At 32.4% G+C, this 19,384-nt stretch overlaps 1 protein-coding gene across 2 annotated transcripts; it reads right to left on the bottom strand.

Annotated features, from left to right (window-relative positions):
- Positions 1-9,334: 9,334 nt before the first annotated feature.
- Positions 9,335-16,810, bottom strand: LOC107893005 (uncharacterized). Of its 2 annotated transcripts, none has more exons than XR_005918679.1 (4): positions 16,551-16,810; positions 15,324-15,433; positions 14,668-14,696; positions 9,335-9,478 (listed from the first exon to the last, which is right to left on the bottom strand). XR_005918679.1 is itself a non-coding variant. In XM_041101804.1 (4 exons), exon 4 carries the CDS (start codon positions 12,412-12,414, stop codon positions 11,587-11,589), a length of 828 nt encoding a protein of 275 aa, XP_040957738.1. In that variant the 5' UTR covers positions 12,415-13,331; positions 14,668-14,696; positions 15,324-15,433; positions 16,551-16,810; the 3' UTR covers positions 9,487-11,586. The 2 variants fall into 2 exon arrangements, 1 of the variants encoding a protein (XP_040957738.1); XM_041101804.1 differs by lacking the exon at positions 9,335-9,478 and adding an exon at positions 9,487-13,331.
- Between the last annotated feature and the right edge of the window lie 2,574 nt (positions 16,811-19,384).

The raw sequence follows: 19,384 nt of genomic DNA, 5'->3' as shown, positions 1-19,384 counted from the left end.
TTACTTAAAAATGATGAGAAGAATAAGTTCATATTTTTGGATTATTTTAAAGCCCAAAACTGAAAATAAATCATCCGGTCATAGTGAACATGTTGAGTTGAGAAATATTAAACATATTTCTCGAAATTTTACTAGCGACAAAATCATCACAATTTTATCAGGGGTAAAATCATCAAAAAAAATTTAGGGTAAAATAAGGATGAGAAAATTGTTTTATATATAAATATTAACCTTTGTTTCAGGAAATAGAAAAATTGAATCGAGTTGGGTCACATTACAGAGTACTGGGTCAAAAAGGTCAATGAAGTACTCATAATTGGACCCGAAGTGAGAGAGGCTCAAAATCCCTCATGTAACATGAAAGGGGCGGCAACCCTAGTAGGAATACTAGGGTGTGTCGTCCACCCACCTCCTACTCTAGGTAGAAATTTATTTTTCTATTTGAAAAAAATCACTACAACTCAACAAGGGTTCTACTTTCTCCTCCTATAAATAGATGGCACCAGTAGTGCTATTTACACAATTTTCTGAGAGATTGTTATTCTGTCAAAAAATAGAGAGAATTAAATCTCAACTGTTAAACATATTTTTTTCAGAATAACAATTATTTCGGTTTCTATAAAGAAGAGAATTTTTTTCTTGTTTCCACCCCAAAAAGGAGAGAAAATTTTTCTCGTTCTGTGTTTCGGTTCAATTTGTTCGAGCCCACACTCGAAGCAGTTCGTGGTATGAGAATAGTGGAGAAGATCATTTGGTTGAATGTCAGAAAACATCAAGGATTTGCTTATCCAAAAACACAAGTACGATTTCAATCTAAGGTATATTGCTATAAATATCACAAACTAGGTTGGTTTTCGAAATTTTAATTTTTCACTATGCAAGAAAACCATTTTCAAACCGAATTTTTCCAAACACCTTGAGTATCGCGATACCAACATCGTGAAGGGACAAAAAATGACACAAATAGTAGTCTTTGTCCAGCTGAAGCACCAATCATTGAGGTCCCATTCAAGGGCATTTTGGGAAATAAAAGTGGGTTAGAATAGCTACTTAAATCAACCAAAATTTGGCTGAGACAAAAGGGAAGTCACATTACTTTAGTTTAGCTTTAGGTTTTCTTTAGGTTTTCTCTTAATTTTTTTGCACTTTTTTAGGTTTATATTTTGTCTTATTCTTTTTTAGTTTTAGAGTTTATTTTAATGCACTTTCTTCTTGTTCTTAGTGCTCTTGTAGTTAGTTTACACTGTAGCTTAGGTTTATTTGCACTTTCAATCCATGTACCTTGCTTGTAATGACATATTTAGCTTTAGTTTAATGTATTTTAGTTTCTTTTACTTTAAATATGTTAAAGTTTGTTCCTTTTATGTTTTTTTGCTTTAAAGTTTCTTGTTGAATGCTTCTCTTTACATGCATTTTAAGCTTTCTTGCATAAAAATCCAAACTTTTACATTTTTCTTAAGCTTCTCTTTAATGGCTTCCTTACTATTCATTTTTATGTTCATTAGCTTTATTTTCAGCAAGATTAATTAAACTTTTAAGGGTTTTGGTTAATGGAGATGTGGTGAGCTGATTTTAGGATGAGAGACCAAATCGTAATAAATTGGACTAATTTGAATGAACCTAAAAACTAAGGATTGACGACCCTAAGGGAATATCTAGGCAAGTGAGACCAAGAAGAGATCTTTTTTGGGCACCAATTCATTAGTTCCGGGTTAACTGGTGAGATCGAGAGATAATCCGAATTAATTTATCTAACTTGGTAAAATTGAGACCAAGAGGCAAAATGAAGTCATTTTAGGAGTTTAAGTGATTTGGATCCCTAATTTGAAGATTGGTAATGTAACACCCCTTACCCAAAACCGTTTCCGGATTCGAGCATGAGGCGTTACTTGACTTAACTTAAAAGTTCGGGGCATAAAATTTTACTTTTGAAATTAATTTTACTATTCACAACAAGCTGTCCACCTGCACAGTAGTTACTAAATTAATTATAACTCAAGCTAAAAAATTAAAAATTTAGATCCGTAAATTTTACCTGAAACTAGACTCATATATCTTTTTACCATAAATTTTTCAGAATTTTTGGTTCACCCAATTGGTACATTTTATTAGTTAAATTCTCCCCTGTTTCACTGATTGATTGTCCTGCCCTCTCATCACTAAAATTTAATTATCTCATTGTACATAATTCATATGGTGTTCTCATTTGTTTATATAGAAAATAGACTCAATAAGAAATCTATACATATAAATTAAAATGCATAAATTTTTTTTTTACAATTTTTAATGATTTTTCAAAGTCAAAACAGGGGATTCCGAAAACCACTTTGACCTTGTCTAACTAAAATGCAAATATCTCAAAATATATAGTTCCTTTGTCTACACTGTTATTTTTCTATGAAAATAGACTCGATAATATTTATTCTATACCTCATCCACCCTCTAATTCATTTTCTACTATCCTTGGTGATTTTTCAAAATCACGTCACTACTGCTGTCTCAAAACTGATTCACTACCAATTTTTACTTTTTCATGATTTCTATGCATGATTTATCACCTAGACATGTATAACAACAAACACCTTCATACTTAGTCTTTTTAATAACTATTCATCATCAAATATTTACATATCATCTTTTGGTCATATCTTAAGAATATACAATCGAAATGACCAAGTCCCTATACATGCTATAGCTCAAAACATTTATCATCTTAAAATATTGAGTTGTGGTGGTTGATAGTGTGAACGCTCTCCAACGTCTTCAAGATCCCGACTATGCTTGGCAATACTATATGAAAGAAAAAGAAATAAAAGAAGTAAGCATAAAGCTTAGTAAGTTTACAAGTAAATAAATAACAACATTTAACACAAATAATGATATGCAAGTATCATGTCCTTAAGTTTCCTCTTTACTTACTCTCATTTACTTGTTTATTCACTTACCTATTTAGATAACTTAAGATTACAACTTACTCTTCTCTTGCTGAAATATTGGTTCTCACTGATATCATAACATATTCTTAACTCTTATAACTCACCTGAAGTTGCTAATTATATTTTTACTTGAACTTCCATAGAACATAATCTGTTTTCTAGCCCGTTGAGCCATATTGGAATCATAAGGATACTTGGGTCTCATATCTGATAAAAACATGCCAAAGCCATGTCCCATACATGGTCTTACATGGGATGTTTCCTGTACTGCCAATGTCATATCCCAGATATGGTCTTACATGGGAGTTCTCATATTGGTGCCCATGCCATGTCCCAGACATGGTCTTACGGAGGACCTCTCATCTCGGTGCCAATGCCATGTCCCTGACATGGTCTTACATGGGACCTCTCATAATCTCAATGATGCCAATGCCATGTCCCAGATATGGTCTTACATGGGATCTCTTTACCCAAATGTCATGACATTTGTATCCAATACATTCCTAATGTTTCAACAGGGCTTTTATCACTGATTCTTTACTTAAGTCAACATTAAATAATTTCATGAAATAAATACATAATTGCTGGAAAATAGCAGCATTAATAATAATTATTGAAATATTGCATTTATTTACCGTAAACTTACATCGGTACAAAAATGTGATCAAATCTAACACTTTAGTCCTCAATCTTTTTCTTTCCCCGGTCTAGCTCCGGATTTCGTTCTTCTTGATCTATAATAGAAAATTTAGCTTATTTAATACTCACATTCATCAAAACAGTCATTGGCTCAATTTTGACAAAATTATAGTTTTGCTCCTAAACTTTTGCATATTTACACTTTTGCCCCAAAGCTCGAAAATTAAACTTCATCTCTTATTCTTATGTTTTATAACATGCTGAACATTTTTCCCTTCTATGAGAACATCAAATTCTTACTCTAACACTTACTTATGAACATTAGGTATTTTTACCGATTATGTCAATATACTCGTTTTCACTTAAAATCGAATAGCAAAAGTTGTTTAACATAATTTCTAGCTTCATATTCTATCATAAAACATCAAAATAAAAATATTTCACCTATGGGTATTTTTCCAAATATAAACCCTAGGTTAAATTCTTGCTAGAATAAGCTAAATTAAGCTATCGAGATTCCAAAAACGTAAAGAACATTAAAAACGGGACTTGAAATCACTTACTATGAGCTTGAGAAAGCGAAGAAACCATAGCTATGACTTCTTTCAAATTTCAGCAGCAAGCAAAGATGATGAACACAAAATTTTCACATCTTTTTCCCTTTTAACTCTATTTATTTACTAAATGACTAAAATGCCCTTATTTTAAAAAAATCCTATTTCACTTATCTCATGTCTATTTTTGTCCATCACTAATTAATGGTCTAATTTCCATATAAGGACTCCTAATTTATAGTTTCATAACAATTAAATACCTTTAACATATAAAACTCAACTTTTGCACTTTTTACAATTTAGTCCTTTTGACTAATTTGAGTGCCCAAACGTCAAAATTTTTGAACGAAATTTTCACGAAATATTTTCGTGAAATTGTAGGCCATAAAAATATAGTAAAAATAATTTTTTTCTCATCGAATTTGTGGTCTTGAAACCACTATTTTGACTAGGTCGTAAATCGAGATGTTACAGGTAAACACATCGAGATCAATCAACCACCATCTGTTATTTAATTGTTAATTTTGTAATTTCGTACGTTTTATGGTCTTTGTTAGCTAGATTGTAAATTAGTTTAATTTCTCTTAAATTTATGATTTTCCATAATATAATTTTCTGTGATTAGTTGGTTAGACTCTTTATTCCACACGCTTGTTATTTAGAAATCGTTCAATCGTCAACTCTTTTAGGTTCGATCCTTGGAATACTCCAGTGTTCCATTCTAACATTACAAATATTATAACTTACCTGTCACACTTGCAGTAAGCTGCAATATTTCTTTTTAGTAATTGGAGTATTGATTTATCTCCCTCTCGTTATTCAAGAGGGAGGCGGTCACAACCCGATAGTTTGAAAGTTTTACAATTTGGTCCTAGTTCGACCTTAGGTTAACAAAAGAGCTTTTGTAAGCTCGTATAAAACCCAATAATGATTAAATAATGTGTTGTGAATGTATTCTTATACTTGCCAGTATATTGAGATGTTTAATTGTGTTGTAAATAGTTGTGGCTGCTCTGGCAACAAATGTAGCATTTTGTAGCTCGGAGCCGTCGATCAGGTCAGGTAAGGGGTGTTACAATATTATACTTGATTTTAAAAGGTTTTAATATAACAAACTTAATTCTAAATTCCCTTAATCAAATTTGCATAAATTATTTCAATCACGTTCAACTGTATTTTCAAGTGTTACAAACTCAAAAACAAAGTTTCTAAATGACTCAAACTTTCTACAAAATTTTTCGAGTACCCCCAAGTTCTTTAAAACATTTCTAAGTTGTGTTTTTCTAAATTTCCCAACATTGTCTCAAGATAATTTGAGTCTTATCTCTAGACACAAGCTTGTTCAACATCAAAGCTAAACTTGCTTCAGGGGAGCCCTATCTTGAGACAATCAAGTATTTGTCTCTAAAAATATTGCAAATTGTCTCGAGTCATATTGCAAATTTTCTTGAGTCCACAGCTCCAACAATTATATTTTTTTCTTCTTGTCTCGAGACATACTGCTGCATGTTGCATTAAGCATGAAATAAATGCTCTCAAAGGCTAAAAGCACCCTCCAACGGCTCAAAACATCCATAATTCAATAATAGGGTATAAATATCATTCAATGACATTCATATGAAGACAAGAAACAAGTATACAAAGACCAAGAGCTAAATTATAATATATTTTGATTATTATTTTCACTTGTACACACTTGTGGGGTTAGTTGTGATTCATTCTTTCAAGTATTGTATTGTATTGTATTGTATTGTATTGTATTGTATTGTGAGTGTGAGTAATTGTTATATATCTACATTTTAGAGGTGATAATTCATTCTCAATTTTATTTCTTATTTTTGTGAGGATTTATTTAAGGTTTTAGTTAGAAATCCTTAAAGGAAAGTGGCCATGTCTTGCCTATTGAAAAGATAAAGATTGTAAAGGTTAAATCTTGTCCTTGAAAGGTTCAAATTAATGAATTTGGAAAATCCTTACTTGTGGTAAGTTAAGGTATTGAATGTAGACAATTAGGGTCAAACCACTATAAATTCTTGTCATAGTTGCTTTAAATCTATAAAACAACAATTCACCCCCTCTTGGTGTATATTGAGTCTAGCATACATCAAATATAAAATTAAAGTGGTTTTACACCATTCCGTAACTTTTTAATATGATTATTAATGATTTAGAGATAGATAAACCCCTGAACTTTGGCCAAAAAATTAATTAAGCCCCTCCGTAGAAAACGCACCTAATGCCTTTAAACTTTTAAAATTTAATCAATTAAGTCATCTGACCAATGTTTCCATCTTTGATTGTTAAAATGCTGACGTGATCATTAACGGTTACCAAGTCAATTGTTAGGTTACTAAAGTGGTGGTCCATGTCATTGACCAACGTCACGTTAGCGTAAAAAAAATTAAAAATTAGAATTATTTTAAATAATTTTAATTTTTAAAAAAATATATAAATTTGTAAAACATTATTAAAAAATGAAGAGATGTTAAATAAAATTAAAAAATAAACAATATTAAAAATATTAATAATCATTTAAAAATTTTAGTCCACGATGTTATTATAATTCTTTAAAAATATGAGATACGCATAGATGTTTTATTTTTACTTGTACCTTTTAACTATATAAAAAATAATTTAAATATATATAATTTTTTAGTTTTATTAATTCTGGTCATAAAATTTTAAAAAAGTACGAATATATCTAGATTATTTTCTTACATGTGTAGCACTTTGTATAGTTCACCATAAGTAATAATTATTAAAATTTATTAAAATAAATAAACTAATTGTATGAATATTTCAACTAAGTATATTAATTCAATTTTTGTATTTACTTGAAAACAAACCATTTGGAAGAATTTTAACATTACACCAGAACAGGTTTTTAGCGGCGTTTTTTTAGGCCTTTAGCGGCGCTTTTAAACGCCACTAAAGGAATTTGCGGCGCTTGTAGAAGCGCCACAAAAAATGCCGCTAAGGATACCGCCGCTAACTTTTTGCGGCGCTTACAGAAAAAATGCCGCTAAAGTTCATGTTCTTTAGCGGCGCTTAGAAAAAAAGCCACTAAAGATCATGTTCTTTAGCGGCGCTTAGGAAAAAACGCCACTAAAGATCATGTTCTTTAGCGGTGCTTGTGCAAAAAACGCCGCTAAAGACAATGATCTTTAACGGCGCTTATAGAAAATGCCACTAAAGATCATGTTCTTTAGCGGCGCTTGGGAATAAAACGCCGCTAAAAGTGAAGTTCTTTAGCGGCGCTTTATCTATAAACGCCGCTAAAAGTATTGTACTTTAGCGGCGCTTATTTCAGAAACGCCACTATATGATATAACTTTTAGCGGCGCTTTTTTTAAAAACGCCACTAATTTTGGGATTTTTTAAAAATAAAATTTTTTATTTTTTTCAGCCCTTCTGCAACAACAAAATAAAAGCAACCAAATCTAAACTAACCAAAATCAATAAATTTATATAATATTTCCAATTAAATGACTAAAATAATATTAATATCAATATATAAAAATGAATTCATACTTTTCTTTACAAAAACGTTAAATGTTAAAATGATTAAAATATTTATGAAACATACATTATGGAGGCGGAAGTTGCGACTGCTTAAACATGTTCATCATCATCTGAAGTTGCTGTTGAAGTTCGTCGTACTTTTTGCTCTGCTCTGCTTCTCTCGATGCTGCATCTGCTTGAAGTCGTTGCTGTAGTTCTTCATATTTCTTTTGAACCTCTGCTTCTCTCGCTGCAGCCTCTGCTTCCCTCGCTGCCGCCTCTGTTTTAAGTTGTTGCTGAAGTTCTTCATATTTCCTTTGAACCTCAAATGTGGTCGCTTGCATTTGAGCCATCTAGTCTTTTAACCTATGAACTTCAGCTTGAGATTGACTCCCTGAAGCCATGTATTGGTGCGAGCTAGTTCCAAAATATTGGGTTGGGCTGATAAAAGATCCTTGAAATCGAACCCGACCATACCTTTCTGGACCCAAAACTTCAGTAATAATCCGGTTGTCAATGTCTTCAAGATGAATAGAACTATCAGTAGACGCAATCGCTTCGTACTCCATCTTTTTATCCTTTAATTTTTCCTAATAAATAAATCACATAGTTAGGAACACAATATATATTAAAAAAAACAACTGCAATATAACAATAGTCGCATTAAAAGCAATAAATTAAACCATTAGTAAAGAAACACTATAAATAACTAAAACAAGTCAAATCGTATTAAGTAAACATACCATAATTTCACCAGCTTCAAGAGTCATAGCAAATCCATCTTTCTTCTCATGTGTAATTTCAAAAAGTTGAAGGCGTCCAACTTTTTGACCGGACGCCCGTTCCTACAATATAGTAGTAAAAATATTATTTAATAGAAGGTTATACATATTTGAGAATATTAAAAAATTAGAAATACCTCCGCCTCAGCTACACAAGCAAAACTTCTTGACCCGGCTGTGTGAGTGAATTTTTGTTGCTGCCGGCTGTTTTTTCCAACTCGTTCACGATCCTACGTTATAAAATTTTTAGAACATAAATAGTAAATAGTATAAACCAAAATAATTAGAATATTTTGGAAGTACGTCGTACCTCGCCTTTCTTCGATTGCCAAAATCTAACCGCATCTTCCCATTGGTACCTCAACATACCCGGCGGGACATTTTGCAATCTCTCATCGAGGGTTGTTTTTGTCTTATAATAATTTTTCTTCAACGTACTTTTATTGTCTCTCCATCTTTTTCCCAATGCCTTCTTTACATAAGCATCGAAGACCTCTAAAGCAAACCTCGCCTACAAAAAACACAAGTTAATAAAATAAATATAAATGAAAGTATTTCTCAATCATTACAGATGACATTAACATTTTGTTACCTTAATATTATCGAAGGGCATGATTTTTGTTGCTATCGGGCATTTCACGCCATGACTCGTAGTTGATAGGCAACATATTCGCATTTCATGCTAAAATGCCCATGTATCCTGCTAAAAGTCGAGCTTCTGATCCAACAGGCTGACCAAAACTGTTTCTGCATACCTTGACACGCTCAACTGGATCTAACTCGTATAACTCTTTAAGTAGCGTACGTCCTCGACCTCTGCGCATCCCACCATTTTCAGCTACAAATGGTATATTATAATATAAGAATTTGAAAATAAAATCAACTATAAGTTAACACGCATGTAAATTAAATGTAAAATTACTTTGAACTTCTGTAGGATCCTCATCTGTAATCGGAACATTCGAAGATCCAATTGCTGTCTGTTGTTCAGTACTATTTGTTTCTGTCGAGTTTAGATCATTTTGAACAATGCTTCCCCTTAGAATTTTTCTTCTGGGCATTTTATCTGCAATACACATAAAATAGTTGAAAACTTAATAACTAATTACAACAATAACAGCACATATAAAACAGTCGATATGATATAATGAGACCAAGATATAAATGATGATATTACATATAATTAAACATTCGTAAAATCTTACTACATCATTATTCATAAATATCTTCATCCGTATCCTGACGAACCCATTGAAATTGTGCACTAGTACTAGGGATATTATCGTTTAAGTTTTGTTCTAGAAATGGCAAAGTTTCTGATCTGTCGTCGATGTTATCTCTACTTCCACTACCCATGTCAAACAAGTCTCTAGGGATGTTACGGAGTACAACGTACCAACCCTCATCAGTTGGATCTTTTGAGTAAAAAACTTGTTTGACTTGACTTGAGAATACATACGGCTCATCTATCAGTTGTTGTCCTGTGTGAATCAATCGGTCAAAGTTCACATTGTAAAACCAAATTGATCTTGCTTGATTCCACGAGCTGTATTAACATCGGCCCAATCACCTCGAAATAAGACAACTTTCCATTTGCCGTAGTAATCCAACTCAATAATGTCAATAAGCTGTCCGAAATATTCCACATTTCCCTCGACAGGATTATTGTCCCTAGCGCTAGCATAACTTGTAATTGCAGAATTAACAACTATTCCACAATTTTGCGTTCTCCTCAACCTCTCGCGATATTTTGTATGAAATCTGAATCCGTTGATGAGGAACGCACTATATCTTTTAACCACTCGATTTGGACCTTGGGAGAGCCATTTAACTTCGTCGTTTACGCTCTTCCCACTCCAAACCTATTGAATGGAAAGTAAACTGATAAAACAAAAATGTTATGCGAAAGCATTATAATTTGTAAGCGGAAGCTCGAACTGCATACCGTTTGGCACAACCATTCATAAAAAGATTATGTAAACAACTTATTGATATCTCGATGTTGTGTTCTCCGGGAGTGCGATCGAGATCTCAATATTTGTTTGTACTCACTATGTTAAATAAAATGTGATCTTTGTTAGAAGATAAACAATTTTTAGTTCGATAAATATTTTTAAAATTTGTATAACTTACTTCCGTAAAGGTTCCAATGATTCATGGTGAAACAGAACATATCGATGTGCTTGTACCCACGATAAATGATCTAATTCTGCAATTTCAACTTTGCCGATTGGTTCTCCAAAACTTTGGAACAGATAAGTTTCGGCTAAGTTATAGTCTGTGAGTTCAGCATTCCTATTTGGTCTGTTCAACCTTGTTTCGACATCTTCTAAATATCTTGAGCAGAAGGTCATACATTCCTCTGCCAAGTAGCCTTCAGCAATCGATCCTTCTGGATATCGCTTGTTGCGGCAGTAAGACTTTAATTTGGGTAGGAACCTATCAACAATATACAACATTTGCAAAAGTTGTAACTAAAGGCATAGAGGTGAATGAAGAAAAATTGTAAAAATACTTCTTTAACACCTTTCTATGGGATACATCCATCGATAGAAAACAGGTCCGCCAAGAATTGCTTCGTGCGGGAGATGAATTATCAAGTGAACCATAATGGTGAAGAAGGAAGGTGGGAAGATTTTCTCCATGTTGCATAAAGTCAAAGCGGCTCGATCCTGTACCTTCTGAAGTTCTTGAACATCCAAAACTTTGCCACAGATGGCTTTCATTATGTTGGATAGTTCAATCATACAAGTCGTCACCTTCTTGGACATACAACATCATAAAGCAACTGGCATTAAATCTTGCATCAAGATGTGATAGTCATGTGATTTTAGCGAATATAACCTTCGATCTTTAACACTAATACATCGAGATATATTTGATGCATACGCATCCGGAACCTTTATATTCTTCAACACCATGCAAAACAGTTCTTTCTCCATCTTGGACATTGAGAAAATAGAAGGCGGAAACCGATATTTCCCATTCGGAAGTGGATTAGGATGAAGATCAGGATGAATTCCCATTTGGACTAAATCAAGTCGACTCTGAAGATTGTCTTTTGATTTTCCATCGACGTTTAAAATTGTACCCACAATGTTCTCGCAGACATTTTTCTCAATGTGCATAACATCAAGATTGTGTCGTAAAAGATTATGCTCCCAATAAGGCAACTCAAAAAAAATACTTTTTTTTCCATAAGTCCACCTCATTAGGATCGTCCTCTTCGTCGGAGCTTTCATCAGCTTCATCATTTGATCTTCTGCTTCTCTGCGTGTTTGGCGGTTGGTTCATCTTCCCATAAATGAAATTCATATCTTCCAACATGAACAAGATTTCAGAGCCACTGGTCTGGGAAGGAGCTTTTCTGAACTCTTCAGTGCCGTCAAATGCAGAGCTCTGAAATCTAAATCTATGATTTTCTGGTAACCACCGACGATGCCCCATGTAAAAGAACTTCTTCCCATTGTACAACCATTGCGAACATGTTTGTGCAGCACAACAAGGACACGCGTAACGACCCTTGGTACTCCAACCGGATAAATTGGCATAAGAAGGAAAGTCATTAATGGTCCACATCAAAGCTGCACGTAAATTGAAGTTCTCTTTTCTCAACACATCGTATGTCTCGACACCAGCCCATAATTGTTTTAACTCTTCAATAAGTAGCTGTAAATAAACGTCGATGTCATTCCCAAGCCCTTTCTCCCCAGGGATAATCATAGATAAAATAAGGGAAGATTGCTTCATGCAAATCCACGGAGGCAGATTGTAAGGAACAAGAACTACTGGCCAAGTACTATACGCAGTACTCATGATCTTGAAAGGATTAAATCCATCGGATGCTAGGCCAAGCCTCACACTCCTAGGATCGCTTGCAAAGCTTGGATATTTATTGTCAAATGATTTCCAAGCTAAAGAATCTACCGGATGCCTCATCTTCCCATCATCGGTTCGTCCGTCATGGTGCCACGTCATAGACTCCGCTGTCTTCGACGACATGAAAAGCCTTTGAAGCCTTGGTATTAGCGGAAAATATCGTAAAATCTTGACCGGCTTCTGACTTGGTTGTGCAACATTTTCATCGTCGTTCCCACCGTCTGTATTTTTACTTACCCAACGAGAGTGGCCTCATACATGACAGCACTGTTGATTTCTCCGTTCGCCCCAATACAACATGCAGTCATTTGGGCAACTATGGATTTTGTTGTATCCAAGGCCTAAATCTTTTATCATTTTCTTCATATCTTTGCATGACTGAGGGATTTTTGTAAAGGGAAACATCTCTCTCAAGAACTCTAACAGCATTGTCAAAGAGTTCCCGGTCCACCCTCCCAAACATTTTAATTGAAAAAGACGAACACAGAAAGACATTTTTGAAAATTTTGATCCCTCATACAGTGCTTCGTTCATGTCATTAAGTAGCGCATAGAACTTCGCCGCTTCTTCATTCGGCTCTTCATGAGGTACACTACTTCTCAGTTCGGTAAAAGCATTTCTCCCAATATTACAATCAGCAGAAGCCACAAAGTCCGCTGGGAACGACTGGACACCATGATTATGCATATTAAATGCATCTCGCAACATACCTTCCATGTCATCCCCTCTATCAGACTGATGGTAAGCAGTACCAGAGTAAGATACATCCATCGTTGAAGAGGAAGTACTACGCAGGCATTCTCCATGAAATAACCATTGTTTATAACCCCGAACAAACCCATCAACAATTAGATGCTCATATACAACCTCACGATAATGCCAGTTTATGTTGACACACTTCTTACACGGGCATAGAATCATGTTCTCTTGGCTTGCATGTTGAAATGCAAAATTTAAAAAATACTGTACTCCATTTCGATAACTATTGCTAACCCTTGACAAATTCATCCAAGACCGGTCCATTTCTTAATTCTCGAATTCTGACGTTCACAATAATTTGCACGGGTAAGTTAAAACGCCAGTTATAAGCATAGATGAATTTCAGATATTTGTGATATGATATATTTTTATGTATTATGTAAGTTATGTAACTTATGTAAGTTATCAAATTAATGTATGTTAAGTTGTTGTAAGTTATTATGTATTATGTAAGTTATTTAAATTATTTAAGTTGTGTAAGTTGTGTAAGATATTTAAGTTATGTAAGTTTTGTATTATGTAAGTTATTTAAGCTACGTATAATGTAAGTCCATATGTTATTATGTAAGTTATGAAAGTTTAAATATAAGCTTGTAGATAACTTATGTAAGTTAATATGTAAGCAATGTATTATGTAAGTTTATATAAAAATTTTATATAAGTTATGTATTATGTAAGGTAATTCAATATAAGTTTGAGTAAGTTATGAATGTAAGTTATTTAAATTATTTAAGTTGTGTACTATATAAGTCATGTAGGCTATGTGTTATGTATGTAAATTATGATTTATAAACGCTTTAAATTTTTCAAATATATCAATATAATTTTAATTAATATATTAAAACTGTATATAAATATATCAATATAACTTTGAATACATTTCATTTAAAATATAATATTGTAGCGTTAATCTCCGGATAATTCAAAGATCGTTACGACATGATGTATATTTTGTAGCTTTTATTAATTCAAACAACAAATGATGTTAGTTCAATCATACAAGAACATTGACTTCGAATTACAAGAAATAATTAATTTGTTTATATTTATGAAAACAATTTTTGTTATTAAAGAAATAATACTTTGAATTGCCATTACAAAATAAATATATTTTGAAAAAGTATATTTTTATTTTAATAAAAAAATATAAATAAATATTCAAATTTTTTTGTATGTAAAAGATTCTTAATCGTTACTGAATTCCCATTATGTAAGTTAAGATCGATAATTATTCATTAATTTGAAGTAAATTTTATTATTGCAACACATAATATCGGAAATCGATGATTTATAAACGCTAAACCGATAAAATGATTCGCCCATAATTTATTCAATTACTGAAATATATAAATTTGTTTAAAAGTTGTATGCCGAATTTTAATAGTTTAAAACAAAGTGATCTTTGCCGAATATCTTGAGCAGAAAATTTAGACATCAAAAAATGTAATAAGATGCAAAGTAAAATGCAAATTTAGCTAAAATGGTAATTAAAACTCCCATCTAAAAATGAAAAATAATAATTAAACTATACAACTAAAATATAATGACATATAAAAATTTAACAATTTGACTTTTTTTTTATAAGAAACCTAAATAGAGAAAAATAGGAATAAATACCTTAAATCCACTCAATTCCGAAGCAAATCCTTGAAAAAAAAGACAGAAATACATTAGTACATACCGAAAAAACAGAAGTAATTAAAGCCAAAAAACTTAAAAAACCGAAAAAATATATATGAATATATGTTGAAACATGACAGTGAATTAGATGATATTAGAGGTTTAAAATTGAACATATATATATGTTCCCAAAATAACATGACAGAAAAACAATCCATTAAATCCATTAAACTAACAGCAATAGTCTACCTACTTGTCTAATGATTCCCCATCATCTAATGATTCCTACATTGATACTACATTATAATCAAATTAGAATCAAACTTGTCTTCCATGTCGACCATGTGTTGAATTGCCTCAATTAATCTGCTTTTTTGGTGTGGAAGTTTTATTAACCAACAAGTTTTTCGATTTGCAGATAAAGGGAAAAGCACTAAAGTTATTGTTATTACATCAGTAATTGTGGGTATAGTAACCATTATGATTATTATGCTCTTCTTATGATGTTGGATGGCTAAAAGAAGAGGTAATATCTCTATCTTTTTTTTATTGGTTATTAAGATATTCAAACTCAACTCCATTACTCTGTTTGAAATTTTGTTCTTTCAATCAAACTAAGGCTGATACATTACAACAGAAGAATAAATATTTACCTTCCACGCAAAAAAGTAGACAAGTTCTGCAGCGAAATACGCAGCAAGCTAGCGGCAAAAAAATTGACCTTTCACGCCAAAGAATAGCGTTATCCTTCCAACCCAGCAAGCTAAGCACAACAACGCAAACAGCAATTATGAACGGTTACAAACTACTGTAAACTACAAACAGGATATAAAGAAATTATGAACAAAAATTTGCAACGAGAAATGTTATTAGATTTATATTATTTTATAAGCTATAGAGTAAGAATTATTTGATAAGCTATAGAGTGAGAATTATTATGCAACGGGAAATGTTATTAGAAATGCATTACTTGACAGCCTATGGGACCAAATACAGCAATTATTTGATAAGGTATATTCCAACGAAGTGTTCAACAGAGCACTGCATAAGGTTTTTGTCAACAGTTGGTTCAAATGTGCCAAATTTCTGGCATGGTGAATTTTCCTAACCTTTGTTTTCACTAACCAACTAATTTAACTATATAACAGCTTCCAATGGATGCCGTTTGGTGCCTGAACCTTTGATCAATTTGGTCTTTTAAATGCAGGAATTCAATCGAGACCCCGTAATTCCTATCTATTCTGCTAGACCAGATCAAGTTAACAAGGCACTGAAATACGTATACCATGCTGCTGCAAACAAGCTTGAAGGAAAATAACTTGAATTACTCATTGCCATTCTTCCAGACAACAACGGATCCTTATATGGTATGTCCCTTCTTGCAACTATATTAATTGTATGAACAAATTTTTTCATGATCAGCAGGATAACAATGTACAACAAGACGGAATATACTGCTTAGTTTGCTTTGATTTTTGTTTACAAATAATTATTTTTTTCATGCGTATGACATGAGATATAGTACTTTTGGTTTCAGTAAGAGCAATTATGGGACCAAATATTATCATTTCGTATAATACAAACAGGAGAGTGAAAATGATGAAAAAAATTATGAACAGTTCCAAACTATTTGGAACTACAAACAGGAAATAAACAAATCATGAACTAAATTATGCAAAGGCTATAGATAAAATTCTAAGAACAAATTCCCGGTCTTTTCTATCCCAAACAGGATACTGTAAATTTGTCTGAAACCCATCAACAATTTGCGCATTTACTTTACATTATTAGGTGTAAAATAATGTATGAGAGGTTGTAACCTAAACCCTAAACCAGGTGCAAAACTATTCGCGAGCAGAAGAGAAAGAGGAAAACCTTACCGATCGTTTTACCCAAGCGACGGCAGACGAGTGCGGTGGTACACGACTTCACGGTCGACGGTCGACGAGCAACAACAGAAGGGTCAGTAAACGGCAATGTAGCAATGATGGTTGGGGCACAGCAGACTAGGGTACTAGATTTGGGGGATTTTTGGGGAAAAATTTGGGGGGAATTTTTGGGGAGAAAAGTGATTTCTCGACTAAGGGATGGGACTATTTGGGATGAAATACAGACACTATAAAACGACAGCTTCTTACCCGACTGAACAATTGTGGCGTTTCTAATATAGCGCCACTAATGCCTTTCAGCTGTAATGTAAAAACGACAACGTTTTTCTAAAATGGGCGAAAAATTTACGGCGTTTAATATGATAGCGCCGCTAAAACCTACCTTCAATGGCGTTTTAGGCGTTGCGCCGCTAAAGCTGAAAAAAATTCCCAAACAAAAATTACATCATTTTGCCCAAACTAATAATATTTTTCCGGCGTTTATGAATAAAACGCCACTAATACATTAATTTCTTTTATTGAAACGCCATCGTTTTCAGAAATTTTAAAAAATTGTTTTTTTAATTAATATTAAAAAAACAATATAAAATTAAAAATTGCGGCGTTTTCACTTGAGCGCCGCTAATACCGTTAATATGCCACACAAAACGTCAACGTTTTAATTACAGACTACAGAGCAACGTTGCGGCGTTTTCTTTCTAGCGCAGTTAATTCCCAAATTTAGTGGCGTTTTCGACGTTACGCCGCGAAGGCCGTTAAATTCCCAGCCTAAAACTACACCGTTTTCTCCAAATTATTAAAAACTTTTGCGGCGTTTTTGCTTAAAACGCCGCTAAATCTCACATATTTTATTTATTTATTTATTTATTTCTTCTATGTTTCATTAAAATTTTAAGTAATATTTAAAAGTTTTTGATAAAATTATAAAATTTAGTTTTTTTATTTCATTTTTATATATTTTTAGTTTTTTCTAATATTTTGATCCTATCCAAATTCAATAATTAATTACCTATATATATCCATATAAAAAATATCGAATTGTTAAGGTTAAATACTTTTAAATATAAATGTATTAATTAATTGTATCATTTAACAAGTCTCAAATAAACCTTAAACCCTAATTTAACCATTCAATATACATCTTTGAAATATCTTAAACCCTAATATATATTATATCTCTTAACTAAATAATATAAATTAACTATACATATTTGAAATTAATATCTTAAATGATCACTGAGCCTCCACGTACCAATTGTAGGATTCTTGACATGTGCTATCGGTGCCCTAGGAACATGGCCAAAATACCGAAAGGGGGCTTCTAGCTTCCAACAATCCAAATCCCGTCGTTCATCAATAAATATATTTAGAACATTAATCCTTTCTACTATAAAGAAGGGTGAACTAGATTTTGTACAGTACTGACAAAAAATTGGAGAAACAAAACCAGGCAGTCACTACTTACTCGACTGCTAGCACATACTCAAGGCCGATAAGACGTAATATATACTCATAATTTAAATATATTAAATTTATCATTATATATTTTACAAACATATATATAAGAACATATTTAATATATAAATTAATTAAACTAATTAATCTAAGCAACCAACCCTAACTTGAGTACCCTTGACACCCTAACCCCTAAATCCCTAACCCCTAACTCCTAAATCTCCCTAACCCCTAACCCCCCAAATCACTAACCCCTAACCCCTAAATTCCATACCCATAACCCCTAAACATTAATCCCAAACCCTAATCCATGCCCCTTACTCCTTAAAATACATTCCAAAAAATTCTCTAAATCTTTAGTAATCATAAAATATAGTTTAAATCGATTAAACAATAATTAATAGTTAAAAATTTTGTATAAAGTAGCAATAAACAATATTAATCTTTATAAAATTTATTTTTATATAAAGTATGGAATTTTAATATTTTATTTTATTGATAAATGAATAAATTTCTCCGATTAACAAATTTATTATATTCTTAATTTCTCAATTAGATAAATGAAAACAAGAAGGACGAACAACTATATATATATGGCATTTTTTTTAATATTGAAGTGATAACAAAAGGAATGATAGCGAGTTAGGTATATGCATATATTTTAATTTGAATGATTTCAATTCAAATTCACAAATTTATTTAAGTATTTAATTAAATGTTTGTCATGAATTATTAAAGTATTACTATTCCAACCTTGAATTTAAATTAAATAATATTATCCATCGAATATTTTACATATTCTAGAATTAAGTTGAATTTTATTTAACTAATATAAATAATATTAAACCAATTAAGATAAAATGTATTTTGCGGCGTTTCCATCAAAACGCCGCTAAAACTCCAAAATTAGCGGCGCTTTACAAACAAACGCCACTAAAAACCTTAATTTTAGCGGCGCATTGTCAAAAACGCCGCGAAAAGCCCAAAAATTAGCGGCGTTCAGGAAAAAACGCCACTAAAAACCATAACATTAGCGGCGCTTGTTCAAAAACGCCACTAAAGCCCCCTGAAGGTCACCAAACGATGCCGTTTAGGTTTGGAGTTTTTGTGGCGTTTTAGCAGAAGCGCCGCTAATGCATGTTATTAGCGGCGTTTATTTCTATGCGCCGCTAAAGGCCTATTTTTTGTGGCACTTTATCACAAACGCCGCTAATTCCCGATTTTTACCGGCGTTTTTCCACAAAACGCCACTAAAAGTGTCGCTAAAAGCCTATTTTGGTGTAGTGTAATATTATTAAATTTCAAAAAATGGTCTTAGATATAACCTGATAGTGAATAATCTAAAAGTTATCAATTTTTTAATAATTTTA

The sequence above is a fragment of the Gossypium hirsutum genome, chromosome D09 (genome assembly GCF_007990345.1).
Source record: "Gossypium hirsutum isolate 1008001.06 chromosome D09, Gossypium_hirsutum_v2.1, whole genome shotgun sequence".
In the NCBI taxonomy this organism is placed as follows: domain Eukaryota; kingdom Viridiplantae; phylum Streptophyta; class Magnoliopsida; order Malvales; family Malvaceae; genus Gossypium; species Gossypium hirsutum.
Note: the sequence above shows the minus strand (reverse complement) of the source record. Positions and strands in the feature narration are given on the sequence as shown.

Excerpts from the sequence above, each read along its gene's own strand:
- LOC107893005 (XM_041101804.1), bottom strand. The coding sequence starts at position 12,414 with ATGTCGTCGAAGACAGCGGAGTCTATGACGTGGCACCATGACGGACGA.